This window comes from Phalacrocorax carbo, chromosome 24 (genome assembly GCF_963921805.1).
Source record: "Phalacrocorax carbo chromosome 24, bPhaCar2.1, whole genome shotgun sequence".
In the NCBI taxonomy this organism is placed as follows: domain Eukaryota; kingdom Metazoa; phylum Chordata; class Aves; order Suliformes; family Phalacrocoracidae; genus Phalacrocorax; species Phalacrocorax carbo.
The window spans coordinates 2,477,177-2,499,104 of record NC_087536.1 but is presented as its reverse complement, the minus strand read 5'-3'; the positions used below and the strand labels follow the sequence as shown (position 1 = coordinate 2,499,104).

The following is a 21,928-nucleotide window of genomic DNA, read 5'->3' as shown; positions in this document are numbered from 1 at the left end:
ATCAATCTGCCAGACCTGGAACCTTCTATCTTTTAGCTTTTAAGGTATCAGTTTGACTTTTTCCTCACACAGATGCACCAACCTTGAGCTTAGAGGAAGTGGTCCTTGAATACTGTCCAGCTCTTTTGGACCCCCCTGCCTTCTAGAGCCCTAACCCATGGGATTCTTCCAAACAGGTCTTTGAAGAGGCCAAAAGTTAGCACTCCTGAAGTCCAAGGTTGCAATCCTGCTTGTTGCCCTGCTTCTACCACACAGGATTCTGAACTCCACCATCTCACGGTCACTGCAGCCAAGGCTACCCTCAACCCTCACAGCCTTGACTAGACCTTCTGTTTGTTAGTATAAGGTCCAGCAGCACATCTTGCCTTGTTGGCTCCTCCAGCACCTGTGTCAAAAAGTTATCCTCAATGCTCTGCAGGAGCCTCCTGGATGGTGTGTGCCTCGCCATCTTGCTTTTCAGGCAAATATCAGGGGGGTTGAAGTCACCCACGAGAACCAGGGCCTGCAATTGTGAGGGTACTTCTAGCTGGCTGTAGAAGGACTCATTGACTTCTTTCTCATCAGGTGGCCTATAGCGAACACCCATAACAGCGTCACCCATATTTCCCTGCCCTTGGATTTTTTCCCCATAAGCTCTCAACTCATTCTTCCTCCACCCTCTGGGCACAGCTTGATAAATTCCAGTTGCTCCTTCACATAAAGAGCAGCTCCCCCACCTCGTCTTGCTGGCCTGTCTTTCCTGAAAAGCCTGTGACTGCAATGAGATCATGGCCCTGTGACTGCACGCAGAGCTCCAGTCCCTCCTGTTTATTCCCCGTGCTGTGTGAGGACCCACTGTGGCCATGCACACCCTTGAGGTGGCTGGTCTCCTGCTTGTCATCTTGTGAGGCAGAAAAGGCACCTTTGTCACTGCTCTGGCTGGCCTGGCTTATTCCTCTGTTGGATGCAATGGCATTAGCACTGCCACCTTGGACCCCACCAGCCGAGTTCTTCAGCCTGTCTCTTTCCTCCAGTAAGAAGTACTGCTTTGTGGATTTAGGATGGCTTTTGTTTTGCTTGGTTGTTCCCATTAGGACGCATTTTCTTTGAACTCCTGGTCTTGTACTGGCACGTTCTCTGGCCACTCAGGGAGCAGGAGAGCAGAGCCTTCCAGTGAGTCAGCTGCTACACTGGGGACACTGATCTTCCTCCCTAGCAATTCGCTCCTCGTTGGTCTGTAGACAGGACTTTATTGTTACTTTTTTTTTTTTTTTTTTAGGATAGATGTACCTATCTCTCTACAAGCAGCAAATTATTGATCCTTGCAAGAGGAATTTGCCTCTTCCCTTTTTGAAGTCAAAGGCCTTGTAGAGAGAAGGACCATATTCAGTCACCCAAGATGTATGAGGAGCACCAGAGGTGCACCAATCTCTGCCCCGGAAGCAATTTTTAGTAACTGACTGCAATTATATATAGGCTTCCTTATTTTTGTACTTTCCATACAGTGTAGTGCTCCACTCCCCTTTGCCACAATTGCTGCTCCCAGTCAGTGACAAATAAAATGGGGGGGTGGGGGAGAAAAACCAACCACCCCAGAAAATTCTGGGGGAAGCTATGCTGTGTTTGGGTTTCTGTGCTCCCCTCACTCCTGCACTGAGCCACTCCTTCACGATCCCTTAGCAAGGGCCCCTGCGCCACCGGCCCCATTCCAAATCCCTGATCCTGTCCTGGGAACAAGGACCAAAGCTGGGAAGGGATTTGTTTCTTTGCACTGACAGTCCCTCCACAGCCGGGAGGGCGAGGGAGGGCAACGTAGGACCAGGACACCCACAGATCACGGGAACGAGTCGTTAATGTCTGCAAAAAATGATTCTCAAGATGAGTTTTGTGCAAGCTCTTGCTCCGTATCCCACGTGCCCGTCGCACTGCAGGGTGGCGGTTCCCCAGCAGCCAGGGCACACGTGCGCGGGGGTGTGCGGGCCAGGGCTGCGTCTGCACGCAGCAACGGCTTGTCCAGGTGAGCAGGGGCGGTGGGTGGCCCCGGGAGCCAGCGGGGTGCAAGGGCAGAGCAGGACCTGGTCCTGAACAGGAGGCGCTGAGCCCTCAGAACAACGCAGGAGCCCTGGGGTGGCTCAACCCAGCACCAAAGCTGGCATTACCGAAAAGCTGGGTATTTTAAAACATATAGAAAGAATGAATACAGTGTACCTCTTACACTTGACCACAAAAGAAACAGAATGCGGACCTGGTATTTACAGATCAGTCATTTAAAAAAAAAAACCAACCCACAAACAAATAAGACACTACAAAAACCACGCGTCCTACAATGCGTGCTCAGAATCTGACAGGAAAGTTCGTAAGATGTCATTCACACAAACTCCCCCTGTCCCATTTGGCTCAGTTTTCACCCAGGAAAATAAAAAGTCTAACATTTCTTAACCACGGAATGGCTACTGTCTGCAGGTGCAGAACAGAAATTAAAAAAACATATGGGATAACTAGTTTTGGCCTACACAATTTCTGATGATCTTTTCAGATATGCATAGGAGTATACTAAGGCCATATATATATATATAAAATATATAGATATATAATATATAAAGAGGTCTCAGGTTTCTGAGTTATCTGGCAGTGCCTCGCTGTCGGTCGTCTTCTCTAGCGATGTGTACAAAAAGTTACAGAAGATGTAGAGCGGGAAGGTCAGGAGGCTTCTGTCCAAATTCATCACTATCTGCTCCTGTAAAGCAAACACAGTGGACATTTGAGCATTTGCGTAGCAAGTGAGGCCATTACAGGGAAGTACATCAAAAAGCACCGAAACTGGTACTAACAGTCCTTCTATACATTTTAATTAACATGTATTCAAAAAGCAGAGATAAAAAACCTCAAGACAGTAATTCACCTTCACCTTCAGCAGGTGTTTTGTAATACTAACACTGACAAGCTATTCTGAAATTGCTTACAGCCCTTGCCCCAGGGCTGCCGACCCTTCTGCATCAGAGGAAACAGAACTGTGAGAAACGGCTGAGCAAACTTTACCTTCAAGCACATTGGAGATAAAGAGGGATTTTCTGCATTTGCAGGGAGAAAGTCTCTATGTACCCACCACATACATATCACTGCTGATTAGCACTTAAGACACTTGATGATCAAGTCTTTCACATTCCTTACTGAATTCTGCTGTCACAGAGGGTGGAAATGGGCACATTCTCTTAATAAACTCCACTCCTCTCTGAGGCTTTTGGGTCTTTGTTTAACAGAGCAATGAATACCACCCTTGAACAACAGGCAGGGATTCTTTTAACTCTTCAGCTTACAACGCAACAGAGTCTTCAAACAAGCTCCAAGTTTGCCTCTAAATGAGCAGGAGCCTGATGGACATACTATTCAGATGGGTAATCTCACCAGTGCTGGAAGTCTGGGAAGGCAAGCAGTCTCCAAACATACCTGGTCCTTCTGAAAGGTTAGAATCTGATATCCTGTTGTTCTACTGAAAGTAACTTTCCCGCTGCTATCAAAAGAGGTTACACGTAACCTAGGGACACAACAACAGTTAAATTAGTTTCCCATAACGTAGTTTTTCCGGCACAAAGAGTTTGTCCCAAGGAGACAGAATGGCATTTTCAAACATAACTAACCTGGTGGCAACAAAATTTAATGCAAGGGATGAGTTAAACTTGGATCCAAAAGAATGGATCCATCAGATGGAAAGACTTAGTTACAGTAGGAGATCTTAGCACACGCCACAGGCTCTGCCTCCTTGGTGATTATTTACCTGAAGGCTATGTTTCTCCGAGGCTGCAGACTGACTGATCCACTGCACGGCTGATCCAGCGTATTCCGCTTGAAAATGATGTAACCATTTGTATAAGTGACAAGAAGGTCAAAGCCAAAGTTGAACCCAGTCCACCGCCAGCAGTACTGAAGAGCACAAGTTAAAAAACACAGAAACAAACCAGCCCCTCTGAGCACTGGCCACAACACAAATGAGAAGTGCCGCTTCTCCAACAGCTCAAACTTGGGACCGGGATTCTCGGCTACAGAGATGTCTGGTGGATTCAAGGATCCTTGCCAACACCTCTTTGAGACATAAGACGCCCTGGTAGGCAACCACTCACTGTAGCGGCCAGCCTTTGCAGGCAGACGAGTACACGAGACAAGCTTCGAGTCAGCTGCCTTCCAAACATACGGAAATACATTTCACACAAGCAGATCTAAAATAGTTCTGCATCCTGGTACCTGCTGCTGTATGTCTGAGCAGCACTTAACTACACACCCCATTTGTGCTTAAAGTGCTCCTCGGAGTACAACAGCCTCATGTTAAGTGACTTCAGTGGGGAAGAAAATATTCATGTCTCCTGTGCTCTCACAGGACCTGCTACCTAAAGACACACAGACGTACACGGAACACAGCGGGGTTCTGGCTGTGGCTGTTACACAGTTTATCTGGAAAGCTTCCTTTTCCAGTTAAAAAGAAAGGGACATCAGTGATCAGAGCTTTATTTTAACTGAATGTATTTTACACGTCTCCGATGATAAGTCATGGCTACATTCCCTCCTTTCATGCAACAGAGGTTTTTCCAAACACGGGCTTGCTTGCAGTGCCAGAGCACAATTAAGTCACTAACTCCTTATTCATCTCAAAGACAGCAAGCCTTTTCATCCTTCTAGGGAGAATAAAATAATTTCTTTAACGTAGCATCTCCGTTACCTCTTTTTGATGCAGTTTGACAATTAAGACCAACGTGTTTTGAAAATACCTAGCACGTCTAAGACGTGTCAGCTGCGCACAGACGTAGCCACGTGCCGTACTTACATGGCCACCCTCTGCAAGTTTTCGACCACACCTCATGCTGTTTCCTTCCAGTTCCTCTTTATTTACTTCCTGAGGCCTACAAAAAAAAAGGGCATCTTTAAGGATACTTAAACAGCTTTGTACGGTACTTTAACGTGGAAGAGCTGAACAGACCCCAGTAAACCGGTCTGAGCACACAGCTGACCCTTCTCTGTGCCCAGGTTAGACTAGATGACCTGCCAGGGTCCCTTCCAACCCGAATCATCCCGTGAACATCCGACTACTCTACAAAACTGCAATATAAGCCTCGGTAGGTAGGACTTTTACCAGAGAACCTTTCCAGGTATGGATATAATAGCCGTTGCAATGACATGCATTCCCCAATCCTCCTAAAAGAACCAAGTCCATTTTAAACACGGTAGTCCCGACTTACTAGGCACAAACATCAACGAGTGCTGCTGCTGAGGAACAGCTGCAGGACTCTGCAAAATAGCAGCGCTATGAAGCGGCACCCAGAGCGACACTCAAAGATTTCTCAAGCGGCTGGAAAAAAGTTTACCCCCAGCGACCACCAAGTGCCACGAGCTCTTGGTTCTGGCATCCTACACCAATATGAACTTGTTTCACCCAACAGTTTCCACTGCCGCTTCGGCACATAGAGAAACCTTGCAGAGCCGGCATGAGTAAAATCAGGCCCAGTTTTCCAGAGGTATGTTACTCACTTAACTTTAGACACGATGACATCGTTAACCAAATAAGCAACCATTGCCAGAAAGTCTTCAAGTTACACTGAGGACAAACGCTTGAAGTGAGTAGCATAAATCGCAATGAAAGGCAACCCCCACCACCACCCCCACGTTAAATTATGAACCCGCACTACCAAACAACACACTTCAAGCTCCACAAGCAAGAAGAAACGCTGCACCTCTTCTCTTCCTACTGTACAAACACCGCAAGAGCTTGTGGCTATGCCTTTTACGAACAAGCTCGGTCTGTGGTCTTTTTGCCCCGTTTCTGTAAAAACCAGTCCTGGACGCTTAAGTATTTTATGATTAAGTTAAGCAAACACGCTAATCATGCTAACCAAACTCATCCAAGAACCTCCCACGTGCTTTCTACACACCTTCTAGCTGAACTGCTTACGTAGCTGACCCAAATTCAGTAATGGTGATAAAAGGTTCATTTCTGTTTAATTAGTGACAACTTTCACAAACATTAGTACATAATGTCAGAGAGACGGTAACATTCCCCCCTCGCAATTCCTTGAGCAGCCTCAGAAGATGCAAAACTTCCAGCTGTAACCGCTTACGCTGGCCTACCACGTGCTTAGCGAACAGTCAAGTTATCCTATTTCCTTCTTAAACACCACCAAAGAGACCATTAGAATAGAAATGACTCCAGTCATGGACTTGAAAGATCTCTCTCGCATCTGCCACAGAACACATGTTTAATTAAAAAAAGCAGCGATCCACTTTAGCACAACAAGTAAACCTTGAGCAGCTACAGTTCAAAGTCACAAACTCCAGTATTACACTAAAAAATTCCCAAATTCTGGAGTGAGGAAAATGTTTAGTCCTTTTAAATGCAAACTACATAAACAAGGAGAGAAACATTTTCTCCTCCTCTCTGAAGTTATCAAAAGAGCAAACCACATCACATGTTTCAAAGCAATGTAATTTCCATGCTGGCAGCCCTAGAATAAGCGGGTGCAATTACGCTCTGCTCCAGGTGGGATATGAAAATAGAGCCTTACTTCAGCTCACTGGGAGTCAGACCTCACATTTCACTCGGCTTGACTGAGTTTGCATCCTTATCTCTAAGGAAAAAACGTGTTAAGATACTGATACAGGCAGTAAGTGCGAGAGGAAGGGCAGCAGATCTGGATCAAAGGATGGTCTTATAAAACCCTAATTCTTTTCTTTCAGCTACCGGTTGGTCCAACATCCAAAATATTTGCTTTAATACAAAGGAACAGTTTCATGTCTTCCCTTCTAAGACATGAGTTACGGACCACAGGCATCTCACTGCAGGGTGGCAGTACGGCTTGCCAGTAGAAGACAGAGAAGTGGTCTCAGGATTTCAAACATCATCTCAGAGATTGCGTGCTGTGGACTAGCGACAGAACAATTGAACTGCACACGACTCCAGGGAAGCCCTCCGTGCACGCATGTGCGTGCACCCCCCATCTCCCTCCCACATGACTCCAGAGAACACCCTGTTCAGAGACAATCAGGCCATTATTGACTACAAAACAAACAGCAACCTGGATGCCACCTTGAACCATTAAGCTTGTAAACTACCAAAGTTAGAAGCAAAAACATATTGAGAAGAAACACTACATCTCACCCACTAATAAGTGGGCCATTTCCATCAGCGAAAGACCTTGGCAATAAATGCCATAATAAGAGATTCGGGCGGATGTCTACTGTTCAGTAAACTTTCTCTGCCTCAGATTTTTCACTTCTAGCTGTGTTTAAAAAAAAAAAAATCCCATACTAAAGAAAACTAGACAAGCAAGAAAAACATGGAAAAATACTCTGCTCCTTCCAAGAGTCACTGAAAGCATCAGCCCTGGAGTTGAACATGCAAGTTGCTCATTTTAAAAGCTGGTATGACCCCCATCATCTGCACTTCAGTTTTGTATGAGAGCTTGCTTTTTCAGAAGCAGGTGTATCTAACGGCTGACAGTTAAAACACTCTCCCTGCATTACAGTGAGTTACCAAAAGACATCAAAAATAAGCAAATACCAAGGCTTATCTTGAATAAGAACTCGGATGACTATGTTAATACTTGCTTTCATGCTAATTGTGGGTCCCATATGAGCTAGATGGTAATGCGCACTGTACATTCGCCTACTGTTAGATACATCCATGACTGCATTACAAGAAAAGTCTTCCCAAGCAAACAACAGTCCCAGAAACAAGCTATGACCACCCGACATTAATCTTTAGGAGCTGAAATGACGACATTCATAATGACGTACTTTACCTCTTCCGTTTTCTGGAGCACTGCTATTGACAGAGAGAACCGCTTCTTAAAGATCCTCTTAAGGCCAAAGTCAGAGTTTTGGGCATTTTTAACACTCTTACATAACACCAAAAGGAAGCGATTAAGGAAATATTTCCTATATAATACACAATTAAGCCACGGAAGCCACTGCCACGGGGTGTTGGGGCTAAAGCGTAAGCTGTTTCAAGACAGAGCTATGAGTACTTAAGAATAGGTCTATTGGTGGTTGGTCGTTCACTAACGATCCAGTCAAAACCTCCGGGTGGAAAATCCTGAACCACTCGCTGCCACAGAAGTACATCAAGAGAACACTCACTCTTCACTTCAAAAGGCAGGTGGGAGATCTGTAACTCTACCGCTGAACGCTGCCACAGACTGCACGGCCTTTGGTTCAAGTCAGGCTCAATGCAATGTGGCAAAACCAAGCAGAAGGGAACAGTTTGTGGTCACGCGCATACATGTCACATCTGTTAAATCACCATGCCTCGCTGCCCAAGCCACCACTGACGATCCTTGTGAGGCACAGGCTGAAGAAACCCAACTACACGTTATGCGCACAGACGCCAGTCAGGGTGTTCCACTAAGCACAGCTACCTGTACATCTCTGAAAGGGCACAGAAACATAGCAGTCGTCATGGCATTTCCTCAAGGGCGGTGCAGTGCTGTGGTGGTGCAGCCCCCCCACCCCTCTGAGATCCCAGGGTGAGCCCTATTGTGTTGTTATCTTGGTCACAACGACCTGGGCCTCAGGCAATCTCTGACCACACCTGGGCCATCTGCCCCCTGACCTGCGTACCAGAATTGTGGCCAGAATGTAAAATATTGACCAAAGCCAATCATCTCAATCCTATAAATAGTGATCCAAGACGGAGACCTTTTGAGCTCTCCTGCACCGCAGCCGGCCACGTGACCCTGTATCTCCTGTGGGCTGGGACGCCTCTCAGGGTAGGTTTTGCAAGGATGGAGGGATCTTCTGTTGACGTTTTTGCGAGGACTCAAAGGCCTGATTTTGCGAGGTTCACCGGCCGTGCGCTGATGAATATCAGCACATAAATGTGAGTAATTCATGAAACTCACAAAAAGATAATTTTTACTCACAGGTTAACCTCGGGGGGTATGTTTGTGTGCAGTGTGAATATATATATTATCCCTATTCACATAAACCATTGACCAAGCCTGAGACTAAGATTGGACCTAGCCGCGCCTAGGCTCCTCACTGAAAGGAGTTTAGAAAGCAAGGGCATCTCTTCTGAACCTTGTGACTCAATGGGAGGGTCCTGCTTATCCCCTGCATCCACGATCCCTCTGTGAACCATTCTAACTTGAGCATAACTGAATTTTCCTTTGTGCACTTCTTCTAGGCAAGTAATGGAGTGACCCTTCCCATTCTCCAATGTTTAACTAAGTCACTATATTGAATTCAAAAAATTCCACCACATTGCTGTTTTCAATTGGCTGATGCTGTTAAGAACCATACAACCTGGAACTCCAAAAGTTCATCTTGTCAGAATTTATATGAGAGGAAATTTTCTAGTTTAAGAAAGAGAGAAAGGAAAGCCTGTAATATACCTACCCAATATCATTGCCTTGTTCTGCTCTGAGCACGGCAAGCCACTGCTGTTTGTAAACAGAGGACAGCCATTCTAAAATTGAAAAACAACAAGAACAAAAAAATAAGCTTGGTGTCGTCTTTGGAGCCGGGAATGGGGGTGTTCATAGGCACTTGAAATATAGAAATAAAATCACATTGCAATAATAAGGTTACACTTATTAACTGGACGGCCTGTGCAAACCCACCACCTGATAACGCACGTGTGTGATTCAGCTCCAGGCCGCAGGTACAGAAGAGGCAGTTCAGATAAAAATCAACTGCTAACACTGAGTAACTCAGGACTATTTTCATCTTATCAAGCATCCACGGTTGCCAGAAGTGATGCAACTCAACATGTTTTCTCAGTGCGCTAAGTTCTGTTCAGCCAAGGAGCTGGGTAACAAGCTCTTAGGAGAAGATGCCACTCTCTGAATCCCCAACAGAATTCTACACAAGTTAAACAAGAGGAAAACAGAATCAAAAGATAAAGGAAACAGTGCCTTATCACAGGTATGGTAAAAACAAACAGAACAGAAGCTGTCCCCTACTAGCAATAAACATAAGCCATGTCTTCCTCTGAGAACACCAGGAAGATGGTACGGAGAGCTACCGAGGTGATCAGGGGGCTGGAGCATCTCCCTTGTGAGGAAAGGCTGACACACTTGTGCTGGTTCAGCCTGGAGAAGAGAAGACTGAGGGGGGATTTCATAAATACCTATAAGTATTTAAAGGGCGGGTGTCAGGATGATGGGACTAGGCTCTTTTCAATAGTGCCCAACGCCAGGCCAAGGGGCCACGGGCACAAGCTGGAACATGGGAGGTTCCACCTGAACATGAGGACAAACCCCTTCCCTGTGCGGGTGCCAGAGCAGGGGCACAGGCTGCCCAGAGAGGCTGTGGGGTCCCTTCCCTGGAGACATTCACCCCCCGCCTGGACGCGGTCCTGTGCCCCCCCTGCTCTGGGGGTGCCTGCTCCAGCAGGGGGTGGGACGGGGTGAGCTCCAGAGGGCCCTTCCAACCCCCACCACTCTGTGATTCTGCGAAGATTCTGTCAGCTGTATTAATTTAACAGCTGCAACCAAGAGATACAGCAGAACAAAACCTAACAGCTGCTAAGGCAGTTATGCAGAAGGGATCAGAAGCAGCCAAAAGCCCAGCACGTAAGTTCTTTTCAGTCAAGCTAATGAACAGCGGCAAGTCCGCAAGGTCTCAGATGAGAACAAACTCTAGGGAGGAATGGACTGGGATGGCAGGAGCGGCGAGAACCACCGTTAGCAGGAAAACAAAACAGGTTGGTTGCTGCTGAGGGTGACAGAAGGGTGAGATCACAGTGCTGAGATCGCCTTCAGAGTCCCAGATTCAAAACATAAAACCAGCCCTTGCCCTACTGACTCCCGAGTTAAGATTCAGGCTGCGATAGGACCAAAATGGGAATTCACCAGAGCGCAACAGAAAGCATTACAATGATTTAAGGAAAAGTGCACAGGTGAGGAACAGAGAATGGATGTGCTAGGAGGAAAAAAACAAAAACACAATCAGGAGACAGAGCATCTTCGCTATTTTTGTATATGAACCTATGTCATACACCATATTTCAACTGTAGTTCACCTGTTAATCTGTAAAGGTTAAGAGGAAAAATACTGCTCAGGAAGTGTTACACCATTTCTTTCAACTCTTCAACATGGTCGCCTTCTTTATACCTCCCTGAGAACTATTTCATCTAGAATAATCTAAAAGGCTTACACCACAATACAAACTGCCCAGCAATTTCCATGTTTCAAGGCTCTCTTGGGTACGATGCAATCACCTCAGACACTGGATGCTGGCAGCATCAGTTCAAAAGGGCACCACCAATATTTATCCAAGCCTCCTTTTAAAGGACGAGCAAAAGTTCCTGATCTTAACACAGCTTTTGGCTACACACCACCACCAACAGATTACAAGGGCCATCCAGTATTAACCTCTTCACTTACACTTCATTACACCTGTAGAGGTCTCCACATCACGCTGCTCTTCCCTCCCTGCTCTCCCAGTTCCCTTGGAATTCAAGTTTGGGGTTTTTTTCCTTTTTTTTAAATTCATTATCAGTGGTAGAGCACATTCTTTTTCAATAAGCACAGGCAAACCAGCCTCAAAGTTGCAATTAATCTCGTAACAATGTAAGAACATTCTTCCTCTGACGTATGTAGGCAGAAGGCTGCTGGGTTTGAGCACAGACACAAAATCTGTCCGCTGAAGAACACTAAGAAAAGGCTGCCCGTCGCAGTTCTGGTAAGCGATAACAAACAGCAACGTTAAGAGAAGGAAACCAAGCACAGTACTGGCAAATGTCTGGTTTGCAACATCTTATTCACATGCTGACACAGCCACTTGACATGAAAATAATCCATAGTTCTCCTCTGTCATCTTTCAATTAAGGATCTAAAGGGTCACTCACCCACAGTTACCTTATTTTTTAATACAGAATGAAGATGCCTTTGCACTATGATTACCATCCGCACCAATGTTAATCGCCAGATGGATTATACTGACTTTATACATCACTTAAGCATCTAAAATACCACCTATCCACGATCGGATCTGTTCTTCTAGGATTTATGCATAGTATAAACTGTTATCACTTGCTCGAGGTCAAACCCTGCCCCATCTACCGGTCATAACCGACCAAACCATTCACCCAAGCTCCACCTCAGCTCGACGCAGCGGTCTACGACACACTGCCTCCACCTGCTGTTCCAAGGACACTTTTAAATAGACGTTGTGAGCACAGGATAACCGAGTTCCTTCGTATTTGACTTTGCCAGATCTAGTGAGGAAGACAGTCTCTTCTCCGTCTATGAAGGTATTAATCAAAGCCAGAAGCGAGAGCAGGGAAAGCCAGTGCATTTCAGCAGTGGTAACGGTTCACTTTCACTCAAGAGAGGGACAGATTTCTAGGGAGGGAAGGACCCTACTCCCTCCCCACAGCTACCCCCTATCAGAAAGTCCTAATTCAGCTTCTGATAGCGGCATTCTTTGAACATTTCAAAGTGTGAGAAAGAGGTGCTCAGCGTTATTGAGACATTCAGCTACAAAAAGCTGAATTCAGCTACAAAAAAAACCCATTATTTCTAGCAGAGACAGGATACGGCAGCACAAGGAAGGCAAACTAAAGTAACGCTCACTACATCACCTTAATGGCAAGGCAAGTGTTTTAAAAGCATCTAACAGTTTGACCAGGCTAGCAGGCTTCAAGAAAAATATCCCAACAAGTCTCCTCTGATATTGGACCATTATTGTGTTGACATCTATGGCAGCATGAAGGAAAAAGCCAATGTGAGATGGAAAAAAAAAATTAATTTTAGAGGAAGGCAGCGGTGTAACTCAAGGACAGGTTAAAGAGTTATGTATGGCAAGAGCCCAAAGCGACCCCGAAGGCTACAAGTACAGACAGATGGCAAGAACACAGTTGTCAAGAAGTTGCAAATAAGAGTGATGAACAGATCAATAAAAGCAGTCTTAATTCACATTTGGCAATTACATTGCTAAACGGACATCGCAGGGACACGGACGGATGGATAGTTGTGCTGGGGACAGATATAGAAAAAAGAATCAATGCTGTGTACATGAGAGCTAGGGAAAAAACTGTCAGAGAGTCAAGATGCAAAATTCAATGCTAAGATTCAACTACAATAAGGAAAGACCGAACAGAGTGAAATATGGAGCTAGGACACCAGGAGCCAGATCCAGAGGCAGAGCAGGGGAAGTCCAAACACTGTTACAATGAGCACAACTCACTCTGGGGAGGGGAAAAATAAATAATAATATATAAATAAAAACAAAAAGGAAAAAGGAGGAGGGGCAGGTGTTTCACATGATAAAAGATATGAACGATGGTGGAAAAACACTTTCAAGTGAGAGCCCAACGGGGTTACTCATCTCCAGTTTCACTCATCTCTCAGCAGCCAAGTTTACACAGCTTCCAAGCAAAGAACAAAGCAAAGATGAGAATGCGGCTTCTTATCTTTCAGTGATACTGTAACATTAATAGCAGTGATCTATAACACATTAAATGGCATTTCACTCTACGGGCTTCAAAAAAGCACCAGGACCTAGAAGGAGGATGTATGCAAAATGCAATTAAAAGGACAAGAGCAGAATACGTCATTATCCCATCTCCTCCAAAAACACCCGAAATACCTGTCAGTAAATAATGCTTGTCTTTGAGGAGGGGAGACGAGTTCACAGCACCTTGTGCTTTTGGTTTTCATTTTCAGGTATTACTCCAAATCCCAGCAAAAACTACCCAGCTCTTTGTACAAAGATAATGGCTACAAAACAGTTGAGTCGCAGCAAATTTTGCTCTCTCAGCAGTTTTTTTGCATGCCTGGGACTCAGGGGTCATTTAAACACAGATAACCTACCATGTACTGATTATAAAGTATTTTGATAAACTGACTGATCAACAAACGCTTAACACACCTACGTGTCTGTCTTTTAAGACTTTCATGCATGTAAATTTAATGTTCAACTTCTGCTGAATCTTCAGCCGCAATTCAGACATTGGAGATAAACACGCAAGTGATAAGACCAGCAAATACACCTCGATCTTCCCAATGACTCTATCACAGGCCAGGCTAGGAAAGGCACACAGAACTCGATCAGCTGAGTACTCGCTCACCTGAGGGCATTAGGGAATCTCTCTCAATAATTCTGGCTGACGCCAAGTCACTGATGATATACTGTAATCTCAAGTGTGTGAACACCGACAGGAACGCATTCCCCTGTTCCGATTCCAGGAAGGCAACGTCATCCTCAAAATCTGCAAGACGGAGCACTGGTATTACAAGTTGGTTTTCTAAATATTTTCCAGAGCCTATTTGTATTTGACATTGAGGTTTACTTTATTAAGCACAGAAAGTTTTTATGGACAAGCAAACCATCTTTTGGAGCTAAACCCAAGAAATTACTTACACTCAAACCCTTTTGGCAGAACTGTTAGACCAAACATTTCCTCTTTGGAAACACACACGTGCCTTCTAGTGAGAAGGCAACAAAATCTTATCCTAACTGAACAGCAGCAGAAGCAACGAAGCAAAACTAGCGACCATGTCTGCTCACTTGAAACATGTGGACAAAACAGTGAAAAGGCTATCGGTGCTAAGACCCTGATCCCGGGGACTGCTGGCAGAGGCCAGCCTTCCCAGAGAGAAGAGGAGAAAGTTGGGAAGTGGAGGAAGACTATCGTATTTTACTTCTGACCAGCCTCTTCCACAACCCAAGGCCATGCCAATTAATCCTACCTCTCCTGCGCCTGGCAAACCACGCATCAGCTTCGGTTAAGAGTTGTTTCAAAGACCCATTCCAAGTAGGCACTAGCTGGAGGAACATCCACTAGGGAAAATAAACAAACTCTAGTGAGTTAACTGAAGAAGTCTTCAAAACAGTAATACATGCGTTATTAACAGCGCTTTTTCATAATGCATTAATTCCTACAAAGATTCTGATACTCTCTTAGATGCTTCCAGGAAATACCAAAGAGGTTAAAATTCTCATTGTGCTACAAATCAGCTACTACTCTGGAGTTCAACTTCATAAAGCCCCAGCCCAACCCTTCGCCAAGTACCTTTTTGAGAGCGGTGTACACATCCATTTCCACTTGCACTACAAGTAGGTCAGAAGAACTAATCAGCTGTTTCATGAGGTTTATGCTGAAAAAAGACAAGTCATCAAAGAATTCTGCGAGACATACAGACAAAACCAAGAAAGCAAGCTAGGTAACAAGCAACCGTCAATAGCCTAGAAAGTCGTGTTGAGCGAGCTGCACGCTTTGGAAGAAACTGTACTTCACCACTGACAGTTAACTGACGCCTGAATACCTGAGGTCTTTGAAGAGCGCCACACTCTGGTGAGGCATCAGGTTATTCAAGAGCCATTCCAGGCACCTAGATTAAAAGCAAGGAATTAGTACCTTCCTTTTTTTCTTACATATCTCGACATTCAAGCACAGTTGCTCAGGCTCACAAAGCCTGGTTATGTACCGCGTGATTCTGAAATACTGCTTTAACGTGCCCAAGACATGAATGCATAGAAGTATGAAGGGGAGTTCTTTCAAAAACATGAACTTTACCATAACACTTTCCAAAATTTTCTGTAACTCTTAAAGTTGCATTTAGTGTCTCTCAGGGAAGAGTGAAAGCTATATTCCTAGTACTGTTAATGCCACAAAAAGCCCTGAGAACACACTAATTCTCAGCAGAAGGAAGCAGCTAGCACTAACCTCAGCATTCTGCTCCAAAATGTCTAATTACCCCTCCTAATTAAGATAAACTCAAGCTCAAGTACTGAATATTAAAGCAGCTTTGAGATAAAAGAGTCAATGATGGCAAGTATTGTTTCACTGTCACGCTGAAGACCAAATATATTGTCTTTACTAGTGTACGTTAGTAATTAATTCATTCACAGCACAGGCCGATCAATCGACCAGAATCTACACCAAATTTAAGGTAACTGGTTATAGTAGAAACCTGAAAACTAAACAGAACAAGCAGAGCCCAAGCCAGATACCTTTAAAAAAAAAATTAAAAACCAAACAACAAAAAAACCACCAACCTAACTGGACATTATCTCACCATTCATAAATTCACACTTCTAATTAGCAACGTACAAAGCAGCTCAGAGAAAGTAATTCTTACTTTTTCTTCACAGAGTCTAACCCATATGTTGCCGCTGAATTGTAATAACCACACACAGTTTCTGCATTAATGGTTTCCTTCATTGTTTCACCACATTGCTGGATTAAGTCATCCTGCGGGGAAGAAAAAAACCCACAAATATTCAAAGTTTTTATTTCCTAACTGAGGTTTCAAAGATTGTGCAGTTCATACAAGTTTTCATGCCTGAACAATTACCAGAGTCACACGTGCTACAGTGACCTCTGCCACTCTATCCAGAACACACAAACCAATCAATGTTCCTCAGAAAAACAGCTTTTTCTTAAGGATATATCACGTGAAAGAAAAGCTTAATGAATACTGTCAGGGTAGAACAAAGGAGCTGTTAAAACTTATTTTAGCCTACTTCTAGATATAATGCTCAAAATGGCGCTTAACATTACAACTGAATCTAAGCCATGCTATTTTGAAATAGAACCACTGTGTTACGTTTGGGGCTTTTTCCCACTTTGTACGAAAAGATTATTTATTTCTCCAGGTGAAACAATACGTGTGCGTGACTATGTTACGAACAGTTACCTTTAGCTGAAAAGAAAGCATAAAAATATTGCACATTTATTACTTACAAGCTGCAGCATGCAGGCTGCTGCTAAAAGGGCAACTACTCGACTGGGTTTTATTAATACATCATCTCTGTACAGCGAGCCAAAAGCCACCTGTAGAGCTGAAAAGAGTACAAGTGTCAAACTAAGACAGGACATACGAGCTCGGATAACTAAAAGAATCCTTAAATATAACCAAACCACTGCAACTCACACATTCTCTTCACTCCTGCTTGCTCAGGATAAAAAACTGGTATTTACCACCTCAAGCACACGCACATAAACAGAATACACAAAACATGGCAGTCACCGATGAAATACAGCCCCTTGCACCATTTAAACAAGATATTCATCTTAAAACAGCCACCAAGGCACGCCACGGGGCCACGTGCAGGACAGTAAAACTAGGTAAAAAGAAGAGAAATCTCATGCTCCTCCTCTGCAACTCATCACTAGTGTAACATTGAGATACTGCTGTGATGCTACAAATTTCTCTGTAATTCTTCTGAAAAACAAAACTCACAGTTCACTCCACGGTGCTTGGAACCATAGCAAAGCTTTCTGCCAACTCACATCGGTCCCCCGCGAGCCCCCCCCTCGGCAGCTTTTCAAGACCAGACAGATGAAGATGTGATCCACACTCCAACATTCGGATCTCCACAACAGTTGCACATATTGATCCCAAGAGCCCCAATGCCAAAACAACAGTACAAGCAGTTGCTTTCCAGCTGTGCTTCCCAGCTCAGAGGTACAAAAGTTAATTCAACTCTACTGGTGACCCGAGTTAAGCTCAGAACTGAATGAGCACAGAACTCATTCTTTCAAGTTTCTTATTTACTCGTTTGAAAATTATCCTTAAAAAAATTTTTTTTTCCAGTTAATTTTCTGTCAGGTTCAGCTTGAACGCTGAAGGTAGAAGTTATGTTAAAATAAAAGGTTCCCACTTACCTTCTGTATCAATGTTTGGGTCAGGAATCTCCAACTCTATGATGTTCATGCTAGATTCTTTCCAAGCTCCACTGAACATACTGGAAAAGTAGCCTGACTACATGAGGGAAGAGGAGAGAAAAAGAACTCAAGTAAGACACTTAATGCAAATTAAAGCTCTCAAAAGCAGCACACGGAACAAAAAAAAATCATTAATATTTACCTTCATGCAGAACAAAATTTATGAAGGGAACTTTTCATAATGCAAACCACTCTGACCTACTCAAGAAAGGACTAACTGTAGTTGCTCTATTTCTGAAAGGGAAAATGCGTCTAGGACGTTTGGACTACGTGTCTGCAATCAGAGTGAAGAAAGAGCTTTCAAGGGCCACAAAAGCCACACAAACTCTTTTCCTACAAACCACACCACCAATGGGGATATAACCAGTCCAAGAATTAAGTCCTTAATGTTACTGGTGGACAACAAATCCTCCAGGCATCGCGGAATGCCTGTTCAGCTACTGGGGGGCTGGAGGGAAGAAAAGCATGCAAGACATACAAATTAATGTACAAGGTTGTAAGTCTCATACCAAGGACACATGCACATACACCACTTATGGAAATATACCTTTTCTTATAAAGTGTAAGGCATATAAAACTAGAATTTGATAGGTTTCCGTCCAAATGAAGTGAAATATACTGCTCTACTAGGATTCATGATTTTCCTTCTCAGCAGCAGATGTGCCCATTATGAGGTGCTATCACTCACTGAAGTTTACCTGAGAGATCAAAAAAATAAAGTCTATTTGTACAGCACCGTATGCCCTGACCTCTTAACTCAGCATTTCAACTCAGGGCAGCACATAACATGAAATCCAATTCTGATTTTATTTCATTACATAAATATTTCCATACCTTTGGCATATCCCCTAACTACGATGACATACGATACGCTACTCTAAAACCAGGACCTCAGTCATCTTGTCGATCCTCAGGAGGCTACCTTAGCTTTGCCATGTAGGCCAACTCCTCAGTTTCAGGAGAATTTATCATTTTAGTAACCAGTATCAGAGAAAATGAAACCCTCCATTTCTCAGACCTGCCACTCACAGGTAGAGCAGCACCTTGCTGTCATTTATCAAACTAAATGCAGTAGCTTGAGAGACTAGGGAAACAGAAACATACATCCTGAGAGAGGATGCTCAACAAGGCAGAGGAGTCGTGATTTCATTGACAGCGAGCTATTTTTAACACCCACAAATATTTTACCTTGAGAAACACCACTCCAACGACAGAGCATAAATTGAAATAGAAACCTGACTTAGGAGAACAGTTAACTTCACCACAAAACTTCATCTCACAAGAACATCGCTTGTACAATGACACCTCTACAGACCAAAACTGCAATTTTCAGAGTCTGTTCAAAAGCATCCACAGAAGCTATTTAATATTCAATTTTAGTCGTGCACCCACACTAAGTTTGAAGGGCTAGCTTCACGAACTTGAGACGGAGCAGCAGCACAATCACATCCACGATTAAAAGCATTGTCGCCAACAACAGCCTAAGGACAAACCACCAAAGTGCCCACCCTGTTTATGCTGCACAACGTTAAGTCTGACTGTCCAACCCACTTATACCCTGCCTCAGTTTTACAAAGTTAAAAGCAAGCAGACAATTAAAGCTGTGTCTCCCAGCTGTCCCCCTGGTCAAACACAACCACTGCTCTATCCAGAGGTGGCTGCCTATGATCAACCTTGGGCTATATGCAAGTGACTTTTCTGCCTGCGTTTTACACGCTTCAAAAGGTTCTGATGCACGCAAAAGGCTTTTTCCTACAAGAAAGCAATGAAACAGGACCTAGACAGGCTGGAGAGCTGTACCCAGGGGAACCTCATGGAATTCAGCAAGAGCAAGCGCAAGGTCCTGCCCCTGGGGAGAAACAACCCCCCGCACCAGCACAGGCTGGGGGGGACCTGCTGGAGAGCGGCTCTGCTGAGAAGGCCCTGGCAGTGCTGTGGGGCAGCGAGGTGACCCTGAGCCAGCATCGTGCCCTTGGGGCCACGAAGGCCAACAGTGTCCTGGGCTGCATTCAAAGGAGCATGGCCAGGGCGAGGAGGTTATTGTCCCCCTCTGCTCTGCCCCAGTGAGGCCACATCTGGAGTGCTGCATCCAGTTCTGGGCCCCCTAGTTTAAGAAGGACAGGGAACTGCTTGAGCAAGTCCAGAGGAGAGCTACCAAGGAGCTGGAACATCTCCCTTGTGAGGAAAGGCTGACAGACCTGGGTTTGGTCAGCCTGGAGAAGAGAAGACTGAGGGGGGATCTCATCAATGCTTATAAATATCTAAAGGGTGGGTGTCACGATGATGGGACTAGGCTCTTTTCAGTGGTGCCCAATGACAGGCCAAGGGGCAACAGGCACAAGTTGGAACATGGGAGGTTCCACCTGAACATGAGGACAAACCCCTTCCCTGTGCGGGTGCCAGAGCAGGGGCACAGGCTGCCCAGAGAGGCTGTGGGGTCCCTTCCCTGGAGACATTCACACCCCGTCTGGACGCGGTCCTGTGCCCCCCCTGCTCTGGGTGTGCCTGCTCAAGCAGGGGTTTGGATGGGATGACCTCCAGAAGTCCCTTCCAACCCCTATCGTCCTGTGATTCTGTGAAATTTCCCTTGCTGTGGCCAATGCAAGCAATTGCTGTACCTATACTGGAAACATGGCTTTAACACTACAACAACAAAAATCAAGAATTCACTTATACCATCCCTTCTTACACCAGAGGAGCTGCATTCAACCTGCTGAGCATCTCCCAGTGCCATCTTCACCTCGTAACACATAAAACCATTTTGTGTTTCACTACAGCTAACACAGAAGCGCACACATTTTCAGGTGTAGTACCTGATGTTACTTTCTCTTCTCGCTTCAAATACATTGCTTTCCAGGTTAGACTCCCACGTTAAAGGTAACGGCACAACTGAATGAAACGTTTCAAGACAAAGCCATGGTTTCTCCCCACTTCTGTCACAGGAAAAGTAATAAAAGAGAACAGACAGTAAAGATAACAGCACTCTTCACTCCCAAAGCGCAAGACGTCTTACAAAGAATTTCACCCTAACACGAGCCCAAAATAAAACGCTTGTAAGAAACAGCATCTTTTTTGTAGGTACGCACTAGGATTTATTCTTTTCAGAGCTTCTGTGCGAGGAAGCAGCAAGGAAGCCTTCGTCCTTGGATGCACAACAAATACAGAGACCCAGCACCAGCAACTTCCCTTCAGGTTCCTACCCCTGAGTCCCAAAGAACACTAAAGTTGGACTGGGTCAGCAAGTGCTGTACAGATCCACTCCGGAAGCGCTTTCCTTGCTCTGCAATAATATTAACATCGCAGGAGACTCTCAGCCATTTCTTTAGCAAACAAGAACCTGTCCTCCGGACACCAAAAGACAGTTTTCAGGACTGTTTTCACAAAGGATGGGCCAAGGTTAAGATGATGAGATTAAAACAAAATTAAGTTGCAAGGGACAGAAACAAAGAAACTTTTCAAACACGAAGCTACAGCTACGCTTCCTAACATTACTATCAAAGGCACAAGGCATGTTGTGTAACTGCTTGCATCCACAGCGAGAGTGATAAGTCAGAAATGTAAGGGGAAGAAAAGGAAAGAAAAAAGTCTTGAGTCACACTTACCATTTACCAGACATTCTTTCATCACAAATACAGTTTCTCTTGCGAGGAAGAAAGGAGCCACTTAACCTGGCACAAATAGATCTTATGCAAGTTCCACTCCTCTCCCAGAGCACAAATTTTGACATCGCTGTTCTCCCCATTTACAAACAGAGTCTGATAAATATACTTAGAAGTGCTTTTCAGCTGTTTCCTATGCAAAAAGACAGAGACACACTCCTTCAAATTTGTCTGTTACAGAGGCAGCACCAGGTACCGGAAAGGGCTTTTTTCCTCCCCGTGAGGGACCAGCCTCCCCCCCCCGCCGTTGCTCACCTCCCCTCTCTTGTTCACTGCAGCAGCTGCTGCTGGGACCTTTCCGAAGCAGACAAGAAACTCCCCCCTGGCCCTGGCCCCCCACCAACCTCACAGCGGCAGCCCTTCCCCTCCGCCCCTCCCTTTCCCGCACAAGACCCCAAAGACCGGGCTAGGCCCTCGAGCGCCCCGGGCCCTTCCCGCACAGCCCCTCACTCGCCCCCGGCCTCGCCGGGCCCCTCCGCCCCTCACGGCCCCTCCTGCCCGCCGCGCCACCTCAGGGCCAGCGCGACCGCCGCCAGCCCCGCAGCCCCTTCCCGCCACCCGCCCCTGACAGAGCCACGTCCGCGGCCCGGAGCCCCCTCGGAGGCGGCCACCGCCGCGCTTCCCCTTGACG

General features: G+C 45.2%; 2 protein-coding genes across 2 annotated transcripts in view; both read right to left on the bottom strand.

Annotated features, from left to right (window-relative positions):
* The window catches only part of LOC135317012 (germ cell-less protein-like 1), a 109,929-nt gene extending 108,859 nt beyond the window's left edge, over positions 1-1,070 (bottom strand). The window contains exons 1-2 of the mRNA XM_064472525.1: positions 697-1,070; positions 386-569 (exon numbers count right to left, since the gene is read on the bottom strand). Of these exons, the coding sequence (XP_064328595.1) occupies positions 386-569; positions 697-1,070 (558 nt within the window). The remainder of the gene's footprint in view (positions 1-385; positions 570-696) is intronic.
* Positions 1,071-2,225: 1,155 nt separating this feature from the next.
* On the bottom strand, positions 2,226-21,392 carry LOC135317063 (germ cell-less protein-like 1). The gene is made up of 13 exons (XM_064472635.1): positions 21,307-21,392; positions 17,579-17,675; positions 16,655-16,752; positions 16,050-16,162; positions 15,234-15,299; positions 14,981-15,065; positions 14,658-14,748; positions 14,036-14,176; positions 9,358-9,427; positions 4,796-4,871; positions 3,755-3,900; positions 3,427-3,514; positions 2,226-2,716 (listed from the first exon to the last, which is right to left on the bottom strand). Exons 2-13 carry the CDS (start codon positions 17,655-17,657, stop codon positions 2,588-2,590), a joined length of 1,182 nt encoding a protein of 393 aa, XP_064328705.1. The 5' UTR covers positions 17,658-17,675; positions 21,307-21,392; the 3' UTR covers positions 2,226-2,587.
* Positions 21,393-21,928: the final 536 nt, after the last annotated feature.